Source organism: Rhinichthys klamathensis, unplaced genomic scaffold (genome assembly GCF_029890125.1).
Source record: "Rhinichthys klamathensis goyatoka isolate OS25496 unplaced genomic scaffold, OSU_Roscu_1.1 h1tg000127l_1, whole genome shotgun sequence".
Taxonomy (NCBI): domain Eukaryota; kingdom Metazoa; phylum Chordata; class Actinopteri; order Cypriniformes; family Leuciscidae; genus Rhinichthys; species Rhinichthys klamathensis.
The window spans coordinates 5,653,632-5,664,741 of record NW_026606664.1 but is presented as its reverse complement, the minus strand read 5'-3'; the positions used below and the strand labels follow the sequence as shown (position 1 = coordinate 5,664,741).

The following is an 11,110-nucleotide window of genomic DNA, read 5'->3' as shown; positions in this document are numbered from 1 at the left end:
ATGACCTGTAGGCTACATGTTCCTACCACATTCGCGAGTTTTGTTTCCAGCAGAATCTGCATTTGGCAAACGTAATGTCACTGCGGTTTTATGCAAACAAATAAAACAGAACACTGATCAACACGGTGAATACTGTAGCCTACACCAGGAAGTTGAAAGAGCAGTAAAAACAGCAGGCGTCCAGTCTCGGGTTCCTCATTCTGTGTTTGTGTGTGCGTGTGTCGCTTCAATGAGAGTCAGAGAGCGCGCACTCGACGGGCATTTCTCTCAGAAACTATTCCCGTTAAATGCGAGTTAACCTGCTTTTCTGACATTTGACAGGTAGGTGGACTCTTTTTTCTTATCTTCTCTACTCTTGTAAATAGTTTTTTTTTTTTACAATCTGTACTGCTGCTGTTACAGTGAATGTGTAATTTAACGGTTTAATCCATCATGTATCGGTGTTTGCCTTTCTTTCTACTGTAAAATATCAATTTAATCGGTCTTTCTTTTTGGGAGGTTTTTTTTAATGAGATCACAATTTAGTGATGTGTAAATGTGTTTGATGGAAATTCGGCTACAAAAATAGTAAAAAGCTGGTCAGCCTAATAATTTTCCTGGAGTAGGCTAATAAACTGGCTGTAAAATCTGGATAATTATTAACTCGTGGATTCATCTCTCAGAGAGAGTTTTAGAAAGATTATTTTGGCCAGTCATCACGCACAACATTATAAATCACTTTTACAAATCACATTTAATCCCATAGAAAAGAGAAATCACGAATTAATTCAAAGTCGTTTTGAGGTGTCATGCTTCTCATATAAAAACAAACATTCCAATCTCACGTTTCCTATACATTTTCAGACAAGATCTCAAAATGTGCTCAGATTTTTGGAGATATCAAGGCCTGCGGTCAAAAATTAGATTTGAAAATGAACTAAAACGTTTTACCATTAAATCCAAGTTATCTCTCATTTGAATCCATTTTTATTTCCCCTAAGGAATGTGAGGGAAAACATCAGAAAAATGTTGTCAGCATTAAAATTACAGTAGTAATAGGCTAACTCAAATATAATTACATGTTTTCCTCCAAATATTGATTTTATTTTCCATTTCACAGTTTGTGTTTTGCTTAAAAATAACATGTTATTCTGATGGCATGTTTCCTATGTTGGGCTATTTTTAGATAAAGTTTGTGAGTTTTTACACCATGACACTTGACCTGAGTTGTTGCAGCAGAGACACCCTTTTCAATATTTTTTTTTCTCAGAAATCAGGCCTACTGACTTACTGTCCTTCCCCCAGCCTCTCAAATGTCTGTGTCTGCAGGCTACAAAAACTAGAGTTCCTAAATAGCCTGTAAGTCAATCTCAAGGTGCGTATAGCGTTCAGACAGGCTGTAGACTGAAACTCAGAAGTAGTTGAGAGTTCTTTTGTGTGTCTCTGTCTTTCCTGTGTTACTGAACGCCCTATAGAAGCTGGTCAGATGAGGAAGTGTGCAGCCCCAGTGGCCTGCTTACTCACGCATTAATCTAGCATTATATCCTTGTTACTGGTTTCCTGCTGACATCTAAAAATACTGCCGCATCAGTGGAGTCCAGGACAGGCACAGTTTCATCCGAGTGTTGTGTAGCCGTTTAACCAAGTTTAACAACAAGTTTCACCTTCAGGACAATGGAGGGCACTTTGTCCCCGGTTTCTTCCTTATTACTTCTGACATCATCACATCGTTTGTAATATGTACAGAACAATGTCTGTTGCTTTGAGAGATATAGAAATATCTGTTTTGGACTTTGCTTTGCTACATTATAGGTGCTCAGACAGATTTGTTTGGCTACTTTGGGCACTGAATTGGTCAAAAGGAAACAGTGTTAAACATTTCCTGAAATACCAAAGGTTGGAAATAATTGCCAAAGAATCTTGTCAGAATTTCCCAGAGGGAGGGCAATGCTGCGGGATCTGATGAAATAAGGTTATTTTTTAAAATGACGCAGCCATTTGCCTCCTTTCCTAAGAGTTCAGTGTATATTTTTATTCGTTGTTTGAATTGTAGCCTGGTAAATAGAAAAGGAAATGAAGTTATTCAGCGTTTACTGCTTATTGACCTGAAGTGGATTGCCTAAGAGATTTACGGTAGATGCATTTCCTCTTGATAATCCTGTTGCCGTTGCTTTGGTGAAGCTGACACCCAATGTTTATGACATCCGCAACGACCCTGATTTTGATAGAGAATGTTTACCTCTCCCCCCAATATTCTAAGCTGTGAGAATAAGAAAAAGACATCTATTCTACGGGAAATACCTTGGTTTCTTCTCTATAATGTGTTCACCTGACCTTCTGTTGGGTTTTGTAAGCTGCAAGTGTTCTTTATAACATGTTGAAGAGGGCGTATCATTATTTAGAAGGCATGTTATTACTTGTTGTATGATACCTGGCAACCTTATACTGAGTGATTTGATACTTCTTATCATGACCTACGTGGATGAGCACACATCACTGTTTTAAATGCAAATAAAGGAGTTCTCCATGACTTCATTTTATTCATCATGCATACAGCATTTGAAACAAAATTCTAAAGTAAGTTTGGCTATATTCTACTTCCCACATGTATTATTCAGCCCCTTTAGTGAACACACCTAAATAACCATTCATTCTCAAGTAATAAATGTGTATCTTAACAATTAAACAAAGATAAAAACTAAGGTGCTGCGGTCATCTGGATTGGAAAACAACTACAATGTCATAAAGAACAACAACAATTATATTTAAATGTTGACATATTATAGATATGAAATTATATAATATTTAAAATACATTTAATAAATGTTCAAATATTAAATCAATATTATGTTTTCATTTAATAGTATAATGATTTCATTTTGTGTCAAATAGCATAAATAAATAAAAATAAAAAAATCCGTTCTACTTATCAATCATCTAATAATAATTAGATCATCTTCTGTATCATATCTGGCATTGAAAAATCAATATCATTGATACCTGTGTTGATTAATCGTGGTGTGGAATCTCCTCTCCGTCAGTTCTCAATATGAGGACCTATTCAAAGTCGATTCGAGTTTAATTATCTTTACTGAAACAATGACATCTATAGTAATACGAGTATTAAACGTGTTGATCTTCCCCCGGTTTCACGGACACGGCTTAAGCCTAGTCTCAGACTAAAATGAATGTTTGAGCTGTTTTAACTGAAAGTAACTTGCACTGAAATATCTTAAAATATGTTAGTGCCATTGTTTTGTCTCCAGATGCACACTAGTAATGTTTGTTTCTAAGGCACGTTTATAAAAGCTACTTGAATGCCCTAAATTGAACTAAGGCCTGTCTGTGAAACCGGGCCGTAATGTAATGCAGTCTTTTGATGTAAACTTGTCATAAAGCGTTTCATGAACTTCGTTTTGTTTTGATTTAATTCCAAATTCTGTTAATATTTTATGAAATGACAGTGGTTAATCTTTTCCTTGCAGGAAACATGGGTTGTAAAAAATCCAAGTTGGATGGTGACCAAAATGGAGGTGTGATTGAAGGGAACAAACACCAGCCAGTACGTACTGACCAAACTGTATATGTGAGAGATCCAACCTCCTATAAGCCTCATATAGTAAGTAGTGAGCTAGATGGGGGGAACACATTCAGGCTTGTCATGTTAAAATCAACTGTTTTGATGTTTTGACCTTCATAGATCCTGAAGAGAAGGGTTTCTGATACTTTGAAAACATTTCCATGATTATCTCATGAATGAGAAATGTTTTATTTCACAGAATAATCAGACTTCCGGCCTCCTGCCTGGTCAGGTGTTCGAAAAAATGGAAAGTAGGTCTGATGATCTTTGTTCCACATTCTGCATCCTCCTATAGCTTTGAACTGTTTTTGTAAAATTGCTTTTATTTAATTTTTTATACAGAAAAGGAAAAACTAGTCATCACTTTGTATCCATATGAAGCCATTCATGATGATGATTTGGGCTTTAAAAAAGGAGAAAAGTTAGAGATCCTTGAAGAGTGGGTGAATGCCATCATCATTCTTTCTCTACTATTGTTTTTCTTTGCCTGTTATCATGAAATGTGATTTTTTTTTTTTCAGGCACGGAGAGTGGTGGAAGGCAAAGTCTTTGACCACACGAAAGGAAGGATTCATTCCCTCAAACTATGTTGCTGAAGCAGACACAATGGAGACAGAAGAGTGAGTGCTACTTAATACAATGACTTACAAACAAAACAATGACCGTTTTTCTAACGAACATTTCTTTTGACGCACAATTTAGATGGTTCTTCAGAGAAATCACAAGGAAGGATGCAGAGAGACAGTTGTTGGCACCTGCTAACAAACCTGGATCTTACCTTATACGGGAGAGTGAAACCTCAAAAGGTGAGCACTGTTTAGTGTCTGCTCTGTTTTTTTTTTTGTGGAAATATAAAATTGTGGTGTAACATATTCATTGTTGTGAACAGGAAGTTATTCACTGTCAATCAGAGATGTGGATGTTCAAGGGCATGATGTTGTTAAGCATTATAAGATCAGATCTCTGGATAATGGCGGCTACTACATATCTCCAAAAATCACATTCAATGACATCACCAGCATGATAAAACATTACCACAGTAAGTTATACACAGAATCGGTTAAAGGTTTGGGGCCAGTACGATTTTTATTATTCAAATAAATGCTGTACTTTTGAACTAGTATCACAACATTAATACGAAATGTTTCTTGAGCAGCAAATCAGCATATTAGAATGATTTCTGATGGATCATGATACACTAAAGAAGACTGGAGTAATAATGCTGAAACATCAGCTTTGCCCTCACAGGATTACATTAGATAAATAAAATAGATAACAGTTTTTTTTTTTAAATTGTAATAATAATTCACAATATTGCTGTTTTTACTGTATTTTGATCAAATAAATGCAGCCTTGGTGAGCATGAGACTATTTAAAATCTTTTAAAAACAATTTAAAATAAATCTTACCATCCCCAGACTTTTGAACGGTGGTATAAATATATATATTAAATGAAGTACACTCGGTTTGGGTTGGTTTGCTGAAATAAGAAGAATGTACCTAATCTTGTCACAGAGCAATCAGACGGATTATGTCGAAAACTAGAGAGATCATGTGAGAAGCCCAAAGCACAGAAACCTTGGGACAAAGATGCCTGGGAAATCTCTAAAGAATCCATTAAGATGGTGAAGAAGCTCGGAGCCGGGCAGTTTGGAGAGGTGTGGATGGGTGAGTTAAGGAAAAGAATCCCTCCAGCTTGACAATGCTTTACGAAAATATCTGCAAGTCACAAACATACATTTAATCATGGAGTGTTGCTCTCTTTATGGTCTTGTTATTCAAATTCTCTCCGTTTCTAAGCTCCCCCAAGTGTGTGATAAAAAACCCACAGTTTAATGTGCTCTTCAGTGGGCTTAGAAGTGACATCCTTCTGTGTTTGTATCGATTAATCAACCTAAAAGATCTTCTTTGAACATGTGTAGGCTTATTGTTATTATCTAATTCTTTGAGGCATACAAGCTTTGACGACACGCATTCAAATGTCGAGTCTTCCTGCTGTGCCTTCTGGTGGGCATGAATGGCTCCCTTATAGCTCAGACTGATAGTACACAGAGACCCGGCACAGACGAGACTCTTATCAGTCAGATCTGAGGAGGAAACTGCTATGCAGTTGACGCAGGATTTGCATTTGGATTTCGTTATTATTCATGTGCCTCTTTCCCATCCCATGTAGCCGACATGATGAATTGCAGGAAGCGGTCTTAGCAAATATACAAATGGCTCTCGACTGCCAGTGGCCAAGATGTTTCCTTAGCCGCCCCGTGACCTTGTTGGCACAGTGTTGCCAGACCTTTGACACACTATAAGCCTGTATGATGACAGAAGCACTCAACGGAAAGACTTCCTACTGTTTGGTGTTCCCCTACTTTGTTATGTCTCAGCTAAATTTTAGGCAAACTATTGGATTTGAACTGCTCAAGTGCACATTAGTAGATATTAGTATGCAAACCACTTCAAAGTTGTCTGTATTGTTAAACGGGAAATGGCATTTAAGTGGAACAAGAATAACAATACAAGTTCACAGTTGTGCAACATATCTGAAGTCTTTTCACTTCTCTGTGGCCAGTAACCGTCCTTCACTCTGTGGCGCTGTGTCATCACTTCTGAGAAATGTAGTTTATGGATAGCTGTGTGGGTTACATAAGATTCTTGGTGAGAAAATGTGAGGATTTGGAGTCAGTTCCTAAAAAAGGGTTTTCAAGAATGACTAACAATTCCTACATCAACACTGATTAATTCTCTGCCGTGTGGTTGCATTTCTCATTAGGTTTCGTGTTAGAGTCAGCCTTTAGTTCACTGTTTTGTGGTTGGACTGCAACTGTGTCTGGCATTTGAACAGGAAGATCTTTATTAACCACAGAGGAATATCACGCATGTTTATTTGTGGTTTCATTTTGTTTGCAGCCTACTACAATAACAGCACAAAAGTGGCGGTGAAAACGCTGAAGCAGGGCACAATGTCAGCGGAGGCCTTCTTAGAGGAGGCCAACCTGATGAAAACCTTACAGCACGACAGACTCGTGCGCCTCTATGCTGTCGTCACCAAAATTGAGCCCATCTACATCATCACTGAGTTCATGGCGAACGGTACTGAAATACTCTTCTGATAATTAAAATGAGAGAATAGGCCTTTATATGAGAGTTATACCAAATGTTTGTTTCCTCTTCTTCAGGAAGTTTATTGGATTTCTTGAAAAGTCCAGCCGGCTGCAAAGTACAGTTACCAAAGCTAATCGATTTTTCTGCACAGGTAAACATATTTGTTCAAGACATAAATTAGCCTGCTCTTCTCTTAGCCCTCCATTTCCGTATTTCTGGAGAAACTTTTGGGGGTTTTGCGTCATGGGGCTGATAACACTTTTTCCATTAGTTGAAGAAAAAAGAGGAACTGATTCTCTTGTCTGTCAGTATTTAAAAACAAAGAATAATTATTCATTTTCTCAGATATGAAACATCTCATTAGATCCACAAATTCAAGTTTAAGTATACATTTCTTTTGTTATGAGGCAACAAGAATAATACTAAGGTAACTTTTAGCAATGAATTGGACGAATGAAAAAAAATATGACGGGTTAAAGCATCATAGAATTCATACAGTATTCACCATCATAACTACTGATTCAAAGAATGATCCATGTAATCTAAGAAGAAAATGTGTTTTCAGTACGAGTCTTTAGGACTTCAGGATTCATTTGAGTCTTACTTCTGGTAAAACAGCACCAAATGGCAAAAGTGCACATCCTGTTTCAGAGAGTGAAAGAGGATGCTGATGGAGAAGTGAGAACATCTTTTTCCCTGTGTTAAAGCAACTATTACTTAGTTAAATTAACTGAGAAATAACACTACATCCAATTCTAAAGCGGAAAACCCCAACAATTGCTCATTTACTGTTATACTCTAACATGCATACATGATTGTTCAAACGTTTGGGGTTGTAAAAGTCTAAATGTTTTTGAAAAAAGTTTCTTATGCTCACCATGCTGCATTTATTCATATCATAACAGTAATATTTTGAAATATAAATAACTGTGCTCTATGTTAATATATTTTAAAATGTTATTTATTCCTGTGATGGCAATGGTGAATTTTTAGTCTTCAGTGTCACGTGATACTTCAGAAATCATTCTAATATGTTGTCACTTTCGATCAAATTAATCCTTCACATCCTTGCTGAATAAAAGTATTCATTTCTCTTTTTTTTAAATCGGACTGACCATAAACTCCGGAAGATAGTATGTGTCTGTTTGTCAGTAATGCGCAGCTTGTGTGTGTCTCTGCAGATAGCTGAAGGTATGGCCTACATTGAGAAGAAGAATTATATCCACCGTGACCTGAGAGCAGCTAATGTGCTGGTTTCAGAAAGCCTTTTGTGCAAAATAGCTGATTTTGGCCTGGCCAGAGTAATTGAGGACGACCAATACACAGCCAGAGAAGGTGAGTGTGACACCTCTCAGAGGTTTAACAGCATACTGGATGGACTGGTCATTATCTACAGCATTACTATGTCAGACGCCGCTCCAGGCTGTGCTTGTTGAGGCTGTTTGGCATACTGATGTTGTGATGGTTTCCCTGCGCCAGTGGTGGAATCAGAGGAGCTGACTGATAAGTGTGATTTTGAGGATGTGTTCTGTCTCTCTTTAATTCAGGAGCAAAATTTCCTATCAAATGGACGGCACCTGAGGCCATCAACTACGGATCTTTTACCATCAAATCGGATATGTGGTCCTTTGGGGTTCTCCTGTATGAAATTATAACATATGGGAAAAATCCTTATCCAGGTAATATAATTTTGTTAATGGCACCCTGATTACATTTGAGCATAATTCCAGGAGAGAGCTGCAGTGGAGTAATGGTGACCAAACTAAATCTTTTGTTAGGACTTTGTCGCCATCTACTTGTCATATTGTGTTAGACACGTTTAAGTATTGCAGTTTTGGTCAATTTGATACATCTGAAAGGTGGATTGATTGCTTCTGTGCTGCTAATGTTACCAAATGTAACTGCAAAAATAATGACGGGTTTCCTAAACACTCATTGGTTAAACAAACTCACATCATTGTTGCTATGTTGGACTGGTCACGTATTAAACTTAATATTGTTTCGCTAAATTAAGGTAAGACACAACAGGCAAAACTGTTGTTGCTCATGCACTGGTCAATTTTAAGATTTTGAGCCATTCTGCTTCCATAATGTCTTCCTTCAGACTAGTGGAAAGAAAACCTCCAAAAATACACATTTAAGTGTTTATTTATTATACTTGATCTATTTGCATCTGTAGACTTGAATTACAATACATATCTTTAAAGGCACTTTTCTGAAAATGAGTGTTTTCTCATGCACTAAATTTCCCCTTTAGTGAAATTTTGACATGCAGTATTTTCTGATTTTATCCCCTATGTAAAAACCTTCAACTCTAATCTGTCATATTTAAACATAACAATTCAGAAAACTTGTAATACAAAACAATTGTCTTGTACTGTGATTAATCAACTAGGGAAGTAAAGTGTAACTGCCGATTTTCAACCCTTTGTATTGTTACAATGTTGCTATTATATGTAAATGAACAATGTTTACTCGTTCTCCACTCGTTGACTACAAACCGAACAGAACTCACTCCCGCTAGACATTTACTCTTTGAATTCCTGCACCTGGGAACGATACAAATCGACACCATAATGACTAACAGTTCGCTAAGAAGTATTTTCTACTATAGTAAGGTAGTACTTGACTCTGGTAAGAGTATCTTTAACAGACTGGTGGACAGAGTTGCCAGGTCTGCATAACAAAACCCGCCCCAAAAAATCTTGTTACGGTGTAGTGTCGAATTCTGTGACACTAGTAGGTGCTGTATTGCGCTAATTTGACCTACTCCTAATCCCAATCCTAATCCTAACCCTACTGTCAATACAGGGCCTACTGTCCAGATAGCATACATATCAGGGTGTAATGATTTCACTGCAGGCGAGCTTGATGAAACCCAAGTGCAGTATTTGAACAACTAGACTACACATGAAACTCACAGACAATGGTTACAGGGACAATACTAGACGAAGTAACAAGGCAGACATGAGGTCTTAAAAACACAAGGACTGATGACTAAACAAGACACACCTGTGAACAATCAAGACAGTGACCAACAACATAACACATGAGACTTGGGAAGCACATGACATGATCACATGATAACAAAGGGGAGCACAAAGTTTACATGGGCAACATCTGGGCCACACACAGCAAGCCATAACTCATCACACTAAAACCGGCTTGATGTGTGAGGCCCGGATATGCATGCTATTGCCAGTCACACTCAGGTTGTGTCATCGCCGCCATTCCATGCGATATGTGGGCCACAACTGAACCAGATGTAATTTGCTATCTGGGTAGGGTCACAGAATTCGGCACAACACCGGGGGGCTTCAACCCGCAGATTAGAAAAACAACCCGCAGCAACAGTGTACAAGTAATCAGTGGGAAAACTGCGGACTTGGCAACACTGCTGGTGGGAGTGGCCTTGGTGAGCAATATGACCAGTGCATTATGGGTGTTGAAGTTTTCTTATCTATTTGGCAAAAGGGAGGACAACAGCCTTTTTCTCTGTTTTTTCTTGTCAGGTACTGTAGCACAGATACAAAATAAAATAAAAAAAGATTCACCTTTCAACTGTATAGGCAGCCAAGTTTTATTGAAAGCCTGTTTTGCCAGCGGTGAAATCAGACTCTGTTTCAGTTTCTTTCTCTTCTTTATCTGTCCACTTACCCTTTCACTTCCTTCTTTTTTCTTTGCTTCAGGCATGAGTAACAGTGAAGTCATGAGCTCTGTCCAGAGAGGATACCGGATGCCCCGGTCTGAAAACTGTCCCGCTGAACTTTACGAGATCATGAACTCGTGCTGGAAGAGTAAACCAGATGACCGGCCCACGTTTGACTATATTCAGAGTGTACTAGATGACTTCTACACAGCCACTGAGGGCCAGTACCAACAGCAGCCATGAGGATGCAAAATCATCCATCGTATTTTTGTACTGTTTCAAGATGATCAAAAGATCTGTGATTTATCTATGAATCATTGTACTAATATGTAACTAATAATTGTATCTGCTTACTTATATGTAAGCAAGGTTAAGATTTTCTATCTCTGCTTCAAATTGAAGTTTTAACTGCCTATTTGCAACTTTTGCTCTTCACATTCACATTTCCATGGCTACATTTCAATTTATAAATAATTTTATATTTCAAAGTACCCTAAGTTTTATTGTTATTTTTACACACCATAACATCTCTTCTTTTAAAAACTAGGGGTTTGAAATCTGGAATCTGGGTCACTATGGGTTCTGCAAAAAAATTAAGAGAAAATAAAAGATTTTAACAGAAAATATATTTTTAGGAGCGTCCAAGACAGTTAGCCGTAAAGCTGTATTGGAAGGATATTTACTGTGAAAGGAGCTATACCAATACATTTTAATTGAATTAAAATTAACAGTACTGTAATGATATAAATGATCATAAAATTAAGTTGAAAAACACGTTTTTACATCTCACATGTGTTTGAAAT

General features: G+C 37.4%; 1 protein-coding gene across 2 annotated transcripts; it reads left to right on the top strand.

Moving 5' to 3' along the window:
- The first annotated feature begins 190 nt into the window (after nucleotides 1-190).
- Nucleotides 191-10,804, top strand: lyn (LYN proto-oncogene, Src family tyrosine kinase). 2 transcript variants are annotated; one of them, XM_056256651.1, is made up of 13 exons: nucleotides 191-321; nucleotides 3,465-3,541; nucleotides 3,759-3,810; nucleotides 3,902-3,998; nucleotides 4,081-4,179; nucleotides 4,262-4,365; nucleotides 4,449-4,598; nucleotides 5,075-5,227; nucleotides 6,464-6,646; nucleotides 6,733-6,809; nucleotides 7,840-7,993; nucleotides 8,206-8,337; nucleotides 10,348-10,804. In XM_056256651.1, exons 2-13 carry the CDS (start codon nucleotides 3,470-3,472, stop codon nucleotides 10,548-10,550), a joined length of 1,476 nt encoding a protein of 491 aa, XP_056112626.1. In that variant the 5' UTR covers nucleotides 191-321; nucleotides 3,465-3,469; the 3' UTR covers nucleotides 10,551-10,804. The 2 variants fall into 2 exon arrangements, with proteins under 2 accessions (XP_056112626.1, XP_056112625.1); XM_056256650.1 differs by having other exon boundaries at nucleotides 3,465-3,598.
- The last annotated feature ends 306 nt before the right edge of the window (nucleotides 10,805-11,110 follow it).

Excerpts from the sequence above, each read along its gene's own strand:
- lyn (XM_056256650.1), top strand. The coding sequence starts at position 3,470 with ATGGGTTGTAAAAAATCCAAGTTGGATGGTGACCAAAATGGAGGTGTG. Across the intron at positions 3,999-4,080 it reads AAGTTAGAGATCCTTGAAGA|GCACGGAGAGTGGTGGAAGG; the intron begins GTGGGTGAATGC and ends TTTTTTTTTCAG. Across the intron at positions 4,366-4,448 it reads GGAGAGTGAAACCTCAAAAG|GAAGTTATTCACTGTCAATC; the intron begins GTGAGCACTGTT and ends TGTTGTGAACAG.